The sequence below is a fragment of the Scardinius erythrophthalmus genome (genome assembly GCF_964197995.2).
Source record: "Scardinius erythrophthalmus genome assembly, chromosome: 23".
In the NCBI taxonomy this organism is placed as follows: Eukaryota; Metazoa; Chordata; class Actinopteri; order Cypriniformes; family Leuciscidae; genus Scardinius; species Scardinius erythrophthalmus.
In genome coordinates this window covers 17,845,414-17,863,662 of record NC_138243.1, presented here as the reverse complement: position 1 = coordinate 17,863,662, position 18,249 = coordinate 17,845,414, and the positions used below count along the sequence as shown (strand labels likewise).

At 38.7% G+C, this 18,249-nt stretch overlaps 1 protein-coding gene across 1 annotated transcript in view; it reads right to left on the bottom strand.

Annotated features, from left to right (window-relative positions):
• Positions 1 to 8,590: 8,590 nt before the first annotated feature.
• The window catches only part of cxadr (CXADR Ig-like cell adhesion molecule), a 56,253-nt gene continuing 46,594 nt past the window's right edge, over positions 8,591 to 18,249 (bottom strand). The window contains exons 3-7 of the mRNA XM_081354163.1: positions 15,118 to 15,322; positions 11,147 to 11,302; positions 10,905 to 11,027; positions 10,560 to 10,698; positions 8,591 to 9,102 (exon numbers count right to left, since the gene is read on the bottom strand). Of these exons, the coding sequence (XP_081210289.1) occupies positions 8,829 to 9,102; positions 10,560 to 10,698; positions 10,905 to 11,027; positions 11,147 to 11,302; positions 15,118 to 15,322 (897 nt within the window). The 3' untranslated portion in view covers positions 8,591 to 8,828. The remainder of the gene's footprint in view (positions 9,103 to 10,559; positions 10,699 to 10,904; positions 11,028 to 11,146; positions 11,303 to 15,117; positions 15,323 to 18,249) is intronic.

Sequence of the window (18,249 nt, the reverse complement as noted above, 5' to 3'; positions counted from 1 at the left end):
CTCCCATCACACAGACTCTTTGAGCCCTGGAGGCCCACTTACACAGGACATGATGTGTGGGCCCTCGGGGAAGACTCAATCTCTGTTAGAGACAGAGACACTAATTGCCTAACTGGATTTAGCCTCCGGTGTGAAATGTCTCCAGAGGGGAATTGGAGAAGGATAGAGACATAAAGAGGGATGGAGAAACAAAAGAGCAAGAGGTGAGAAATGGCTCTACACAGCTAATTCAGTGGTCCTGACCTCTGCTCTCCTCTGGGAGATCTCATACCACACATATATCCCAGATACACAGCAGACACGGCAGCGGTAATGGAGATGACCCCAATATGGCCACAAGAGAGGAAAAAGTACAACCCTCTAACACCCACAACGAAACATTACCTGCTTGTTGAAGCCTCTGCTAAACGTCTATGTGTGCTGATTGCTTGTAATGGAATCCAGCGGTGCTTCAGACACATGGCAAAATTCATTGCATCTAAAGCTCAGGGTTAAAAAAAACACCAATTGTGAGTAAATATTGGCGCCTGGTGAGTAAATAAAACATTCTAGCCTTGAACTGTATTAAGAGCTGCAGAATAATACATGGTTTAAAGGGATACTTCACCTCTGGGAAGATGAATGTGTATTTAAAATAGGTAATTTAAGTAGAAGAAATGTGAAGAAATTTTTGAATTTGGAGCTTTCTAGACTGAGAAAAGCCAGAAAATGTATTTTTGGCTTATGTGGATGAAAGACAACAACTCCCAGAATGCACTTGCTTCGCTGCCTTAGGGGGCCACGCCTACCGGTAAGAGTGCGCAGTTGTAAACAACAAAGCTAGCCTACGTGATGAGTTTGCGAGGGATTTAGAGATCGTCCAAAATGTCCGGGATTCGGCTTTTGCGTTCTACAGTCGCCATTCATTCATCATGTTTACTGTGGCGAGCAGGACGAGGCTGACGGCCGCGGGAGAACAGCGCGAGGCCGGTGGCGTCATTACTGAGACGCGCCGGGTCTCGCATCTCTCACGGAGGAGCGGGAATTTTTCTTAGCAATGGTAAAACGCACATCAACCGATCACTTGTTTAGCGTTCATGTAAACACTACATTCAAATTCACCAATCGGAATGAATTCAGTTAGATTGAAAGGTGTGCATGTAAACAATGAATGGCGACCGCAGAAAGCAAAAGCTGAATCCCGGACATTTTGAACGATCTCGCCCGCCGGACAAGTCCGGGAAAAGGAGGATGGTTACTTACTCAGCTTTCTCCTACTATTCAGCTTTCTCCACAGAACAAGAGCATGCTAGCTTAGCTTCCAAAGAAAGACGGCTGACACTGTGTACATTCTGAGTGAGATCCCACCCTGTATGGGCAGGTTGAAAACATGCGGGACAGCCCCTACTACTGGCTGTAGTCTTTGGCCTCTGGCCAGAAAATCCTCCGATGACGCAAAATGACGATTTTTGCGTCATCGGAGGATTTTTTCCAGACAAAAAATACGAAAAATAAAACATTTCTTTTACGAAAAATATTTGTTGACAACCTTTTTCCCCATGACTAAGACGAAATGAAGATATTTAATTTCTGACATTTCAAACACTGTGGCTATGGGGCTGTTTACACGACACCATTTTCAACTAAAAGCGTAAAACCTTGTATGCATCTTGGCCGTTCAGTAACACGACAACGGAGTTTGGGTGCCTAAAGCTAAAAACGCAAACTTTTGAAAACAGGTTTTGAAGTGCAAGTTTTTGAAAACGGTCTCCGTGTAAAAAACAAAAACGAATCCATGAAAACGATGACGTCATGCACATGCGTATTACATGTTCATCGCATCTAATGGCCTGGCAGCAGAATGCAGCGTTTTTTTGTCGTTTTCAAGGATCCGTGTGAATGTGGATCGTTTTGACAATGGTAAGTTAACGTCTGTACGTGCAAAACTTAAATGAAAAACTTCTCCGTTGCTGTGTAATCGTACCCAATACATACATGAAATAATGTTGACGAAAAAAGATGAGAGTAAAATAAAGACTGAAAAATAAAAATGTTTTTAGCCTCTATGAGCTTTTAATGCTTGGGGTTGAGACTCGAAGGCTAACTAAATGGAAAGTAAAATTGAGGACACGGACAACTGATTTGACATTAAAAGACACACATTAGAAGTCTTCCCTATGGTCACGTAATTTTGTATCCATGTATATGGTCTGTATTTTGTCGAGTGCCAGCCATTAACTCCAATTACAGTTTGAGCTTTCACAGTTTTCTGACATACAAAGCCAGAATCATTACAGATGTCTTTGGACTAGACTGCAGTCAGACTCAAACTTGGTCACACCTATAAGGCAACAGAAGCCATACACTTTTGTTGAATTGTTGACCAATAGGCCTACATTCAACAATTATTTACAAAAGATATATTTCTAAAATGGATAGTTCTAATTGGATGATGAGCCACATTTGAGGCTTTAACGTCCACCTAGCAGTGTTGTATTCCTGCTGTATTAATGACCTAATGATGCATTCACGGCATGTTGTAACCACCATAATTATGAGATGACAACATGTGATGTTCTACTTAGAGCTGTCCACGTCCTCCTCGGACTCGGAATTATGCGTTTCTATGGCAACACTATCAACAGTTCAATGAACTGCAGCCGTCACGTGGTACAGGGATCACATGGTACAAGTGGGGGCTGTAAGTTGTAATTCCAAGTTCTACAAGGACGGTAACGCTTTTTATAACTCGTAATCTCATTATTAAGGTAATTCCGACATGGTGTGATTACACTTTATGCTCTAACTTCTGAAGTTGTGATGATTACGAGCTTGTCGGGTTCATGTGCTTTGTTGATGGAATAAGAATCATAGAGAACACCAGGTTCATATTTGCCTATTTCTTGGGAAAATCTTATTAAAGCCAAATGTATTGAAGAAATTAAATTTTGAATGAAAATGTAGCGTCCCATTCATTGACAACCATATAAACATTCACAGCGCTATTATAGATAGTCAGCTTGCTGACGATTCTGGAATTTTGGTCAAATACAGGATATTTTCACTGTGTATAAAACACCCTTGGAAAATTATGGACTAATACAGAGTTTCAGTATTAAATATCAATTGAGAAGGCGTTCATGTCCAATTTCCAACTAGGAAACTAGTATTTACCTTAATTCTGATTGCACGTGATTCCATCATAAGTGGGTCCCGTTGCTTGGGACCCATAAACAGCCTACAGTTGGGGGCCATTCACACAGAATTCACTTTTGCTTTTAAAACAAGATGCAGGACAAAAAACAAAAAAAAACAAAAAAATAATTTAACTTGAGGGCTGCATCATGCCATGCAATAGATGGGTCAAATGCAGCACAATGGTCAGAATGATGTATGGATAATCAAGTAAATATAAGTTGCTTCAAGTATTATATTATTATATAATCATACGTTATTCTTATGTTTACTTTATAAAAATCAGAACAGATTTCACAGCAAAAAGACTAGCAACCATTTCTCCTTTTTTTTTTTTTTTACTCGACTATCTCCTTAAGAATGTCCGAGCTCAAGAATGTAGGTCTAGATTGCACAAAACAGGTAGGAATTTTACACTTACCCTTGAGAGCATGTATGTGTCTGTATCCGAAGTCTTAAAAACCCTCTGGTACAAGAGCCCTATAAATGGCCTAGAATGTTTTCTTGAAATGCCAATCAGTAATGATTAGTTATTAATTCTAGAAGACTGCTTGGATGACTGTACAGTACTTGCTGTGAATGCAGTGTTCTGTGAGTTTAATAAATTTGATTAAAACCATATGGACAGGTTGCCCAACTGACTCCACATTCCTTTGTGTGAAGATGTAGAGTAAGCAAACAGAAGCCCAGTATCTGTGTTATCTGCTTCCCAAACATGATGCATTCCAGACAGTGCTATGTGGCCTTGTAGTGGGTCATTTACAGAACCCAGGCCAAATTTATTTAAAATCTAACACAGGCCTAGAATATACCTTCCTATAACATTTTATTTTCTTCAGGATCAGTGAATTTTTGATCCTTTAGTCAGAGTACTGTCAGTTAAGTCAAAGACTAGAAATGAACTCCAAGAAGACCATAATGTTTTTACCACAGTATAAAACAATTTATGAAATGGGTGAAGCAGAGCTTGAGCATGCCGTTTTAGAGGCTTCTGTTGTTAGGGCTCAGAGCATTACGCTTGCAAGATAAATCCTCCCCTCTCACATGCTTCCTCTCTCTGTGTACAACCAGATAACGTTACCGTGGAAACATGCAGCATCCAACCAATCAGCAATCAACATCGTCCCTCCAACCTGCTCCCCATGTGATATGCAAACAATTAATACATTCAGCAAGAAAAATAAGAGTATGTGTATATATGCGAGGTGGGACGTTTACATGTCCTCATCTCACTGACTGCAGGTTCAGCCCAAGGACAAGAGGAAGAGGGGTCTATAAGAAGGATGTTCCTATTGTGTGGGATTAATGCCATGTGTAGATTCAAATCCCATACACAAAAGCAGAGGTGGACATTGAAAATATTCAACGGCACACATAACTGACTCCGGGAGTTAAAATCGGCTTGGGGGGGAACGATTTTCGCTTACATTAACACAATTACTCTTTAATGTGCTTTTGATGGTTTGAGCATGCCGTGTCTGAAATTACCACATATTCACAGTGCAATTATTCTACCCAGAATTGCCTTATTGAAAAATATACTGAGATTCAGCAATTAATGAATTGCTCTGCAGTTAAGTCGTGGCTTTTTGGGGTCTGTGATTGGTTACAAATGCCCTTCGATCGATAAATATAACTGCAAGCCATTATGATCATTCAGTAATTGCTATAGACATTGGCGTTGTAACTAATCATGCTATTGACCACCATTCAAAGCCTGAGAAATTAAAAAGATATTAAAGGTAGCTTGAAGGCCTTCATTATATTAGGGCAAAAAACAAACAATAAAAACATTGAAATTAAAAGGATATTAAAGGTAGCTTGAAGACCTTCACTGCGTGATGGTAAAAAACAAACAATAAAACATTAAAACAATAGTTAACTTGCGTTCAGCCTCATACATAATATAGAATAACTGTATTGTCCTGAGCACCCAACTCAATAACATTACACTGGATGAAATGTACAAGAGACCTGAAGAAGAAATACTCAATATACAATAGATTTGCGTTACAAAAAGGATGAAATTTAAACGTTATGTCATGTCACACAGTGCATCATTGGTTCTTGTGTTAACATCAAATGTAATGTGACATACTTGAATTTAATAGAGCACTGCAGGGATGAGGAATTTTGGTAGGCCAAAACCACTGATCTATATAGAATGACATAAACATAACATGTCATTATATAGATCAGTGGCCAAAACCCAGAAATGAGTTGGCATTTTAACACTTCCGTTTCATCATCCTCAAGTCAATGGGTTTTAGGTTGTCTGGAATAAGGTCTGTGGTGAATACAGGTATGTTCAAGTTTTCTTCTACAACATTAAAAATAAAACCACAAGTGGGGTAATTACTGATGTATTTTAAGATTTTACTTGTCTTGAAATGGGAAAGTGGCTAAATGAGACTACAGAGATTAAGATTAAACATCACACAGAACAGGTAAACTCATCTACTCATTAATCCACTTTTACTGGCTCTCTGTTTATAATCACACTCTTGAAAACTATTTTAACTCAAACTTTCAGGGAAAATGTATTAATGAAGACTGAATACTATTGTTTTTTTTTTTTTTGTCAAGGGAATTAAAGTGATGCTAAATTCTGATTTGGCCTTGCAACAATTTCCCATTGCAGTGCTCTATTAGATTTCAGATTTGCATTTCATTTTAGGGGGGGGATCTAACTAACCCTTTAAGAATGATGCTTCGTTACAAAACGGAAAGCACTTTAATTGAACTATAACGAAGGGTATTATTCACTTGTTGACTTGATTGAATCCGCACACGTGTTATTTAAATCTTTAAATTTAAATCAAAAATGATTTGACCCTAGCCTAATCAAAGCAATTCATCACCCATTGCTACACTTTGATTCCCCTCTCTTAAACTGGCACAATGGCTGAGCTTGCGGTACAAATTAGTTATTTGCAATGACTTGGCTGACTGATTCAGGCAGCGCGTTTTATGAAGCACCCTCAAGGGCATCACTGCACATGCACTGAGCTGCAGGAGCTTTTCACTTGCACAAACAGCCATCGCTTCAGGTTCTGTTGCTCTTGGTCAGCGAAGCCGCCGGTGCTTTTGTGAGTCATTGATTAATTGTGGTCATTAGGCGGCGAGAGAATGGCCTCACCTGGAGTTAGAGGTGGAAATCAACGGGAGATTAAAATTAATCACTCTGAAAAGCGACAGCATCGCCGGTAGCCTGTAGAGAGCAGGATGCAGAGGAGGGAATGAGTGAATATCTCAGAGAACGTGTGTAGAATAATAGCTTTCATTTTTATTAAAAAAAAAACATCACAAAAAGCACACAAAAATCAAATGAGGTTTTTACATGATGTGCAACCCAAACAAAGAGAAAGAGAAAAAAAGTTTTGTAATATTAGTACACAGTATTTAAAAAAAAAAAAAAACTACAGTTAATATCATTGGTTTTCTCTTATTAGTAAGGAGAGTTCACTATCTCTTTAAATGGCACTGTACAGAGAACCGGCCTAACCTCTACTTTTATGAAATACCAAATGGGCCCAATCCAAACAGAAAACAGATCATTCGGTTCCAAGAAGCTGATTTGCACAGCTAGCAAGTAATTGTTTGCTGATCAAGGATCAGATTTCTGTGTTTACACTGGCATTAGTCTCCACGTTTAAACAAGCTGAACTGATCCTGTAACAGCACCCCTATTCTTAGAGGCTTAATAAATAAAAGCCCAGGGAAATCACAAGTGTGCGTGCTTTCGGATAATGACAACATATGTATAATAAATGTTAATAATACCTTATCCAGATGGTGGATGATTAGCCTGATCATCCTCATGTCCTTCATCACATTTGCAGCCTACCCAAGCGGCAACAAAGTACAGACGTAAAGACAAACGCAATCAATCGCACCCAACATTTACAGTAAATATATTTACACATTCAACAGGAACCCTCGCTAAAAGACAAGCAGATTGTGAAAAGGCTGCTTCTGTATACAACAGACAGACACAGACAAGCATATAGTTGTCAGCATACACAATACTCTCCCATGAGACCAAAACCAGCATTTCCGAGAAAAAGTTCATTATATCAATATATCGAGTAATATTTGTTGCGCAGAGACTGGCAACAAATCATATAATGTTAAATTGTGCATTTACAACTCACCACAATCAATATGTACTTCAACTGATGAGTTTTGCAATTGTTCATGTATTATTTACCTTACACTGGTGATGTGGACCCACTCATTGTGTGATACACCGGTTCATTACACCCAAAGTTAAAAAAGGCACAGAGTGAACATTAGTGTGACCCTGCGGGATAAAATGTACAGTAAACCACACCATGAGAAGGACTGTAACGTTTCTTCATGACTGGTAAATATTATAGTAAATGCGGTGACTTAAGAGTGTTAAGAAATAATATTCATACTAAACCTAATCAATGCACTATTAATAAAAAAATAATCTATTATAAATCTATGGATGATCATCTGTTTAAATTTACATTATTTAATTGGTTTAAAGTGATGTAAAACAAATCCTTCAGTAAGATGTCCTTCATCTAATAAAACTACACACCAACACGTCAAACTGACAATTAGCTTTAAAGCGGGATGTGTTGACGGCCAAGCCAAATGCAGGTTTAGGATTAGTATCGCTTGTTAAAGTCTGCGCATTATGCAGCTCTTTAATCAGAGACATCTGTGATCAGCTTTTCTGGCCTGGCTGGAGCAGAGAAGTGGTGGTGGCAGTTAGTCTTTAAACTTACCAAAGTCTGATTGCTCAATGAACCGTATTTTACCACCGAGCATAAGCATCTTTTGAAATAAACCCTTTAATCTTACTCTGACGACTAACACTATGCTGCAGTGTAGGGGGAGGTGGAGGTTTGTGGGTCACAAGCCAATCTGACCAGTCAGAGGTTTGTGCACTAATCCCTCTGACATGTACCAATTGGGGTTTAAAACTACCAAATGCTCCATTAAAAAAAGGTCACAGTATTAGCTCATTTTAAGATAAATCAATTTCATATTGTTATATACAAATCGCATGTAAATAATCTTTAATCCAAACAAATGCTGTTATCTTTTTTTAAAACAATCTCATCCAGAAACCAAAGCCAACCCACATATTTCCCGTAGAGTAAATCTTTGCCAGTCTTTTGTAGCATAAAGAGGAAATAATTGTCATAGATAAATGGTTTAAGTTGCCTTAAAATGTTTCAAACTGATTAAAAAAAGAATAACAAAACAGCTTCTAAAACAGCAAACTATGGGTTGTACCACATACATTTAATTTAGTTTGATTTCGGGTTAATTTTATCTATGGAGAACACTTAATAGGCAAACAAGTCAAGTGCATTACATTAGACAGGTCCTTCTATTAAAAAAAAAAAAAAAAAAAAAAAAAAAAAAAAAAAACATCATGCACTGCATTATTTACAAAACAGGAGCAGGCATACCAAATCACCTTTCCGCAACCCGTTGAATAAAGTTTTTTGTGAATGTTTGTTAAAGTTCTGGAAGTCAAATTTGATTTCATCAGATTTCAGCTCACTTTGATCTCTCTGCAGAGACCTTCATTTGCTCCTTCACAAATTCCGGTAGAACAATGAATAGAATAGTGACAGTCAAAATGTGCAGAGACTGATCCCAGTTCAGCTTTACACAATAGACCCATCCCTGTTCTGGGCAGGGATCATGACGGGGATGGCCCCCATGCGGCTGAGGTTGGGACCGGCCATTCTGCTGGGTGGGGCAATAGGGGCATGGCTAGGGGGCCTCTCGTACTCTTCAGAGGGTATTTTGTCGTACTGAGGCTTGGTGTACTCATGCAGGTTGGAAGGAGACATGGAGCCCAGAGAGGAGCGTTGGCTGCCCACACTGGTGAAACTGCGTGCGGTAGAAACACGACTCTTTGGAGGAGGGACATCCTCTCTGTGGGAAGGAGAGAAAAAAAAAAAAGTGTTCAATCAAAACCTGTCAGGGAGATTTCTTAAACAAGGTTGAAAGAACTAATCTTACCTTAATAAAAATAAGTAATAATAATTAATAATAATAAAAGCCAAAGGGTCAAATTTAACTGACAACAAATAACCTGACACGAGTTCCCTCTGTGATATAATTTCCTGTTTTCATCTTTTTGTTTGTTTCTGCATGTCAGTTAGATCACATGACTTTGTTGGTTGAGTTTGATTTTGCAGACAGAAGTGTTTTTAAACATGATTTATGTATATTAATCACAATAAGTGATTATGCACAAAATTTGGGGTCAGTAATATTTTATGCTCACCAAGGATGCATCTATCTATCTATCTATCTATCTATCTATCTATCTATCTATCTATCTATCTATCTATCTATCTATCTATCTATCTATCTATCTATCTATCTATCTATCTATCTATCTATCTATCTATCTATCTATCTATCTATCTAAAGTTAAATCCTGGTGAAAAAGGTTGGAAGGAACATTGTGGACAGGTCAAGTCAAACAAAACATCTCCTTCTGCGGTAGAATCAAACTTTGACAGAGGCAGGAATGGGGCACAATGAGGCTAGAATAGCAGCCGAGTCAAGAATTGTTTTGCTGCTTTGTCACTCTGGCCTCAGATTGGCTGAATAAAACTATGGAGGGATTTCCAACGTAGCCCATCAGGCCCTGCTCTTCCACCATCCTCCAAATTAACAAGTAATCAGCAGCAATAATCCATTACAGCACAGAACACAGCAAAAGATACAGACAGCGGGGTCTCCTCTAAGAGAAACTGGCTTATTTGGATAATCCTCTTTTGTCATGGCCTAAGTGAGGCAGCGCAAGTCTCCCAGACAGAGCGTCCAGCGGGGTCCAAGGGGGGCCTAATAAAGGGCCTGACCCACAGCCTGCCCCTTCACAGTGAGGAATGCCATTTCAATAGGCCGGGGGAGCGAGAGAGGGACAGAGAGGTGAGGCATTGACAGAACAGGAATCGACTGAACAAACAAACGCACAGAACTGATTACACCAGCCTTTCGTTTGAAGAGAAAAGGGGTGAGAGGGGAAGGGTGATCGCACCGCTAGCCAGTTTCACTGGCCATCAGCTTTGTTTGGTCATCAGTAAATGCGGGGGAGGCCTGCGATTGAATAGAGGCTGAGAGAATCAAACAGACATAGGGACAGTGACACGTACCAAATGGCAACTGGGTCAAGAGCTCCCTTTCTCTACCATTCTTGTTCCTTTCGTTATTAGATTGAAGAATGATGGCTCCAGACATGTTAGTTTGGAAAAACAGGTGTTTTTTAATGGAGTTTGTTTCTGGGGTCTTGTGGGAAAAGGTTCACATACACACGTCTAAACCCACGTCAGGAGGTAACAGACTGTTTAGAACATTATTGCCAAGAGTGTGTGTAGTACCTGATCTCATAGGCGATCTCCTTCTCGTACTTCTTCTTTTGGCGGGCACGGCAGCAGCAAAAGACGATGAGGGCGAGGAGAATGAGAAGCAGCAGAACACAGATTACTGCAGCTGCGATGACGCCAGCTGTGTTAGGGGCTGCAAAGGGAAAGATAGATTTTTATTTAGATGCACAGGTTTAGAGTATAGGACACAACCCATAAGCCCATTCACAACATTACAGTAATCAGATAAATAAGGGAAAGACAAGAAGCACCTTAGATGCAGTTTGAAACTCAGCTATTTTGCTATTTACTCAGCTACTTTGCTACTTGAATGTTTAAAGCAGATTTTTGAAGACCTACGCTGTGTGACATTGACCACCACCATACACTCTTCCGTTCCAACACGATTTTTAGCAAGGCATCGGTATGTTCCTGAAGCTGCCTCAGTGGCGTTCCTCAGACTCATGGTGCCCCCGACTGGATCTGTGCGCAGCAGGAGACAGATTCTTCATTTTAACTGTGGCACCTGACAGTTATGATGCTTTTTCAAAACTCTAAAAAAAAAAAAATTCTTTCAGGGTACACGAGTAAAGGGAACTTACCGAGGACTGCCAGGGGTGGCAGTAGTTTATTGCCTGTGGTTCTCTCCCAGCTGTACTGCAGCGGCTGTGTGCCCTCCACAGAGCTACACCTCAACATCATGTCTTTCCCCACCTGAGTTTGACCCTCTGCATAACATCTGGGTTTAGAGGGACGCACTGAGGGAAAGGAAATAGGAAGGAAAGAAAGTTAGAAAACTAAAACAAAACTATATATCTCATATATAAAGGTTACATTGCAAATTTTCCACATGACAATATGCAGACTTGACAGGCAGCAATATAAATTACTTCAAACACATTATGAATAATAACATAATATTATGAATAATAATACAACAACTTATTATTAATTATATATTAACAATAATAATAAATGTAAAAAATACTATATCATTTATTTTTATTTTTGCAAATTAAATTAATTGAAAAACCTTTTAATTAATGCATGAAACATTCAAAGACATAAAAGATCATTTAATGGTAACAAGATCTCATGCTAAATAAGATTTATAAACATACAGAACTCAAAGTGTGTGCAGTCTTATGCACAGAATTACACAGTATGTATGAGCTATTAGTATAGCAGTTTTATGCATGAGACTGCATGTGTAGGCAATTTTCTCAAAAAGGAAAATATTATCATTCCACTCTGACCAGCTAAAGGCTGAATTATCACCCTCTGCTTCATATATGGTGCATCACGAATGTGAAGGACAAGTCCCTGAGGCAATTCTCTCGCACTCCACCCATATTCATTCTCACTGCATCATAACTAATCAAAGCATAGGAACTGGAAGCCATGATCAGGATAATGGATACAGCTGCTGCTATTACAGGTGCTGCCAATCAACTTAATTAAAATCAGAGCGCAGTGGGAGTCAACATTCTTTGAGATAAAAGAGCGAACAAAAACAGAAGAGGCTGCCTGGCTGGCAGAGACAGCATGTGTTTTCTAAAGAGATATGCATTAAAAACAGCAGGCTTAAGGGAAAAAAGTGGGTGAAATCTATGCATTTAAGGGAGGGAGTGATAGAAAGAGATGTGGAAAGATAGTGAAAGATTGGATGGGGGAAGGGGTGGAGAACATAGGGAGCTCTGTGTAGAAACCAAAGCCTGCACAAACAGACCCCCTCCTCGCTTGGCAGGAGATGACATAAGAATTCAAAGGCAAACAAAACTCCAAATTAAAACCAGGAGGAGACAGATACAGAGCCCCATGTAAGGAGGACAAACAGACAACGAAAGAGAGAGTTAGAGGGCAAGACAGACAGAAGAATGTCAATGGTTGCTCTTTGTGATTCCTCCCAACCTTGGGCAGGGCGCTGGCATTTGAGCATTGACATCATCGTTTGATAATAGAAGCTGTAAAAACAGATCTCTGGGGCTGCTGGGACAGAGGCTTAGAGACCTGAGGATTAACAGCAGGCAGGACTGAACAGCAATTTAATAGGATGATGGGTCAGAGCACAGCAGCTTCCTCTGACGGAGAATTTAAATGTGTGGTGATGGACAGGTGGGCGGAAGAAATGAAGGAGTAGATTGATAGTCTAATGCAGTTGCTTAAACCAACAGACACACAGCTATACTAATGACCTGTATCTGCTTCTTTGAGAAAGACAATTTATTATTAGACATTACTTTCAATAAGGTGAAATTGTTTTATAGCTTAGCAGTGAGATCAAGGCAAGCGTGTCAGTATTCTGAGGTGATCACACTCGACTGGTCAAAAAGGCGAGAAGAAAAACAAGAATGAAAAAGTCAAACTGCCTGATGACACTCCAGACGCATAAAGGCATGAAAAGAAAAAGGTCAAGCATTTCTATTTTTTGCTGTCTGGGAAGGGATAGATTTTACAATTTCCACCTTGAACACTAGAAAGTTCCCTTTGGAATTTCCCAACTTGAAGTGTTGATGGCATCAACAAAATGATTATTAATCTTGGATTGATCTGCACTGTTGTTTCAATATGTGAAATAATTTAATTTAGCATTTTAAAACATTCCAATGAGCAAATACAACACACACCAAACCCATAAAGAACTTTCTATTGTGATAAGCAACCACTTAATGATTGTTTGCAATAGAAGTTCAGAGAAATGTAAGAGAAACCCAGGACAGTGGTGATGTTAAATGAACATTATTATTTGTGTAATAAACAAGTGAGCAGCAGTGTTGTTATTGTTAACTATAACTATTAAAAACAACTTTCATTAATTGAAATAAAGCTGAAATAATATAAAATATAAATATTTCACACGAAAAACAAACTTGAAATTTTAAAATGTTGCCTTGGCAACTAACTGAAATAAAACACTAAAAGTACTAAAAGTGATAAATATTTAATATATAAACTGATAAACTAAATATAAAGTTAAATGAAAATAAAAACAATAATGACAAAAGCACATCAAATTACTAAAATTAAAACGTAAACTTAAAACATAAAAATAAAAGCCAATTCAAAATAACAAATAATATATTAGTATATAAATAACACAGGGCAGATGTCTTCAAACCTTGTAAACTACATGCTCAACACCAAACAACAAATATTCATCATAAACCCATATAAAGTTGCCTTGTGTCTGCATCCCTTGAGCAGAGCCGTGCCTCTCTGAGGTGGCATATAGCACATATACAGCCCCTTCAAGTGGATGCCCTTGGAATGCTATCTCTGACGGAGACACGTTTAGTAAGGAACACACGCACGCAGCCAGACAGCATCTGCTCTGAATGCAGGTACAGAGTCCCCGCGGTCATCAGCGATAGGATGAGGGTGGACAATGAAGGGAGCGGGCGAAGAAAGAACAGCTGCATTCATCAACTGCTGAAAGCACAACCAATCTGTGTCCTTCCATCTGTCATACTATGATCCACCTCCAATCGCCAGGTCGGCTCTTGCCAAACAGTCCTTGACACTCATGTCAAACAAACGCTACCCTTTCGCTAATTTATGCCCTTTCACATCTTTTTAACACTTGTTTGTTAATACCAATACTGTTGAATAATTCTGGATAACAATCTTGATGCTATAGCAAAAAGAAATCCAACTGATCAGTCCTTTATTTAAAACGGTAAATAAAAAAATATATGATACTGTTCAAAAGTTTGGTAAACATTTTTTATTTGTTTTGAGAGAACATAAAATAACCTGTTTTGGACATTTAAAATTTTAAAACAGTTTATTTATTTTATGTGATGTCAAAGCTGCCATGTGTCGTGACAACACGATACTTCATAAATAATTCTGATTTGGTCCTTAAGAAACATTTCTTATTATCAGTGTTGTATTGCTTAATATTTCTGAGAAATCCTAATATTGTATGTGTATATACAGAAGCATTTATTTGAAATAGATCAAGTGAATGCATCCTTGCTGAATATATTTTCTTTTATAAATATACCCAAAACTTTTGAAAAAAATAAGACACCAGACAATTCACTAAAAGAATGGTCATTTTAAGGATTTCAGTATTCAGATTTCAGTATAAACTCTAATTTTTCCTGTTTCTTTTTTATCTTACAGCTACTGCCATTCATGCATCTGTAATGCAAATACACATCTCGGTCATGTGGTTATTGAGTTTCGGGAAGTGACGCCATTTTCGTCATATTGTTTGGGGAGTTGCTTCTGATGGCCTTGTTTGGCAAGAATGTGTTTGCCTAGGGCGTTTCTGTCTCTGCACTAGTCAACACAAGGAACAGGTGATTTTTCACACACGAAGTAGCACTGATGTCACATTTGCTGTTGACAGCGATCAATGCAGACCTTGAAACAAGGCATGTCAGAAGGCCCGTGAAATCAAACTTTGTGCGTTTATGGTGCAGATCAATACTTTGTCACTCAGGACTTTCCCTTATGTTTTATAGCTCACCTTCCAGAAGAATGCCAAATAAAACCTCCAATGCCAAATAGGTCACATATTTTAGAGATTGGTTATTTTATTTACAAGCTTGTATTTTTTACTCACCCATGACGGTTAGTAGGAACTTCCTGCTGCCTATGCCAGGAACCTTCTTCACCTTGCACTGATATGTGCCCGTATCTGTGGCTTTCAGGCCCATGATGTTCATGGAGGCATCACCGGTTTTAGGATCAGGGGAGTTGAAGTGGACTCTCCCTTTAAGAGGATCATAATAGTGTTCAAAGGCCCTGTCACCAGAGTACACAATCACCTGTGGGAAGGAATTAGAAATGAAAAAGAGAATCATGTTTTAGTAAGTGAACCTCATATATTGGTAAATATTTTGCTCAACATTTTAATTTAAACACATTGGGTGGGAAACAGTGTATGTGTCAGTGAAAGGCCAAGCCAATGTTCAGATTCAGACTACAAACAAATTTTTCTGCTTTTGAAAGTCAGTTAGTCAAACACAGTGCTACTCCTTATCTCAAAAACATCCTTCAGCATAAGTGAAATATTTGCCCTTGCAATGCTACAACTTGATGATGCTACAACTTGATGATGCTACATGAACACCTTCTGTCATAAGTAGGGGTGTGACGAGATCTCGTGAGATTAAAATGTGACAAGTTTTCTCATCGAGGTGAAAAATATCTCACGATATTGCCATGATGGAGAAGTTAGGATAGAATATGCCACCACTATGTTTATATTACGCTTCCACTGTCATTTTGCTTTTCATTGAAATAAAAACCAGTTAATTCAGTTGGATAACGGTCGCTTCAATTCCATCCAGCTCATCCAACACGAGCTGCAGAGTCACACGTATTGCAGCAGGAATCAGAGTTCACTGATCACGTGATGAGGGTAAGTGACGAGATGACTGACAAGATCATGGCGGAGGATTCATTGCACAACAAATGTCTTATCTTGTAGAATGCACGCTCAGCACCACCGCTCCCTATTCACAGAGTACATGCAATCACGAAAGCGAAAGTAAAATGGGAGTGCGCATTCAAACGCGATTTCAGTACCCCGCATTTTGAAAGTTTTTGGCAGTCCCTGGCAGTCCATTTTCAAATACCTCCCAATATAAAAGCTATCTAAGGCTGGGCAGTTGTAACCATCTCTTAGCTCTGTATCATGTTTGAAGAAAAATGTGGCACTTTATTAGCACTTTGAATATTAAGAGAGTACTTTGATTATGGTTGCACTTATTGTTTGCACTAGGGCTACACAATATAATCGAAATGATTGAAATATTGCAAATGTATATATCGCGATATGCATATCGCAACAGCTTGCAATAACTGGGGTCATGCACAAAAGACAGAGAAAAATCACTCACTGCTCTTGGCTGAATAACTTTTGTAGTTTTAATAAGAATCAGTATAATTCATACAGTGAAAACTAAGCAGAGTTTTATTTTTACATTTGATTATTTATTTTCTGTTGTTAAATAATCCTAATGTAGGCCAACCTGAAACCCTAAACCCCATGGTTTACACTGATGTTAAAATAACACTTCTTATGCTACAGTAAAACACTGCTGTTCACTTTCAGAAGTTGTAGGGATGTTTTATTGTCACAAAAAGAAACACATATGTAGGTTATATCATTTTAAATATATTTTTAAGATAATTTAAGTTTATTTTACACACTTTAAGCATTATCGTATTGCATATCAAATATCGCATTATATAATGAGTTGTCGCATATCACATTTTTCTTCAATATCGTGCAGTCCTAGTTTGCACTTAAGAAAAAACGGTGTTTTTAACTTCAAACTGTTTTTATTTCTATGATCAATTTGTGGAAAGGAGTTTAGTTAGGAGGTCAAAAGTTGTAGAAGCTCATAAATCATACACAGTAAAGTCTGAAGAGACTCAAAATCATACAAGAGAGAAGCCAGTCAGTTGAGTTTGTGGCTAAACCTTTTACAGTGCTTGAGTATTGTTGTTTTTACGGTTACGGCATATGATAATTCTCTTCTAATACTCCAAAAGTATAACTGAAATGACATACATTACAATATGATTGGTTAAAACATTGCAGACTATTTTGTAGTTATGCATTTCATCAGTAAGGATTTATTAAAAATACTGTGTAAAAATCTTGTCTCGTTCTTGTGAGCCAATCATCAAAATATGCTTTTGTCTTAAAAAGCTACATTAGAAAAGACAGCACCAGTCTGTTTCTGGCTAAAAGACACACATAGTACAAACACAGATGCACAGAGTCTTGTCCCTCGTGGAGGGAAAATATGGGATCCATTCAATAGTCCCCATCCCCACCACTTCATTTCCATGACGATGGAGAGGCGATGGCCTCCCATAGAGTCTTGCGTCAAGCTCAGCTGTCCTGAGAATGCACCTCAGGGCAATGGAACAAGAGCTCGGAGACATTCAGAATCCTAATGAATGTATCAGTCAATATTCAGCACATGGGCGAGGAGGAGAGAAGGAAAAAATGTATGTGTGTGTGTGTGTGTGTGGGGGGGGGGTTAGAACCTCTTCTTCATTCTTCCTTTCGCATTCAAACATCTGCAGAATCTAGAGCATCTTGTCCAAATTATCACTTAGTAAGCAGGCCTAATACATGCCACATGGAGTCTGCCCACAGGACTTTAAGGAAACATCCAACAACGTCTGTAAAACACTCCATGTCTAATAACTAAAATGTAATAAAAAAGGGATAAGGAAAACTGCCTGGAGTAACATACAGGTACTATATAACATACTTAAATTCAATAAGCCAAACAATGTCTGCTCAAGGCAGAGACCAAAAGATACAAAATAGCAATCAGGGACAAGATTTTTCTCCTCATGACTAAGAAAAGTCAGTCTTTACTATGTGGGGGTCAGTGTGCAATTTCACCGCTATTTATGAGTCAAGTCTTCAAGGACAGTGTGACTTGTTAAAACAAAGTGTGCATATGCTCACTTGTGTATCTGTTTACACTTGAGTGTGTGTGTGTGTATGCCTTTAGGTATATGCACTTCCTCTAGGGCCACATCAGGCTTGTTTGAAATGCAAAGCAGCACTGAGTCACCTGTGTTGGAGATCACTCTGCTTTATAACCCGGGCAGTTTCTGTAGGCCTGCCTGTCTACATCAGTGTCTACACTTCACTACACAACCACAGATTCTGCTCTGACCTGCAGTATATGCTACCTGGAACTAGTGCATGCACCAACTA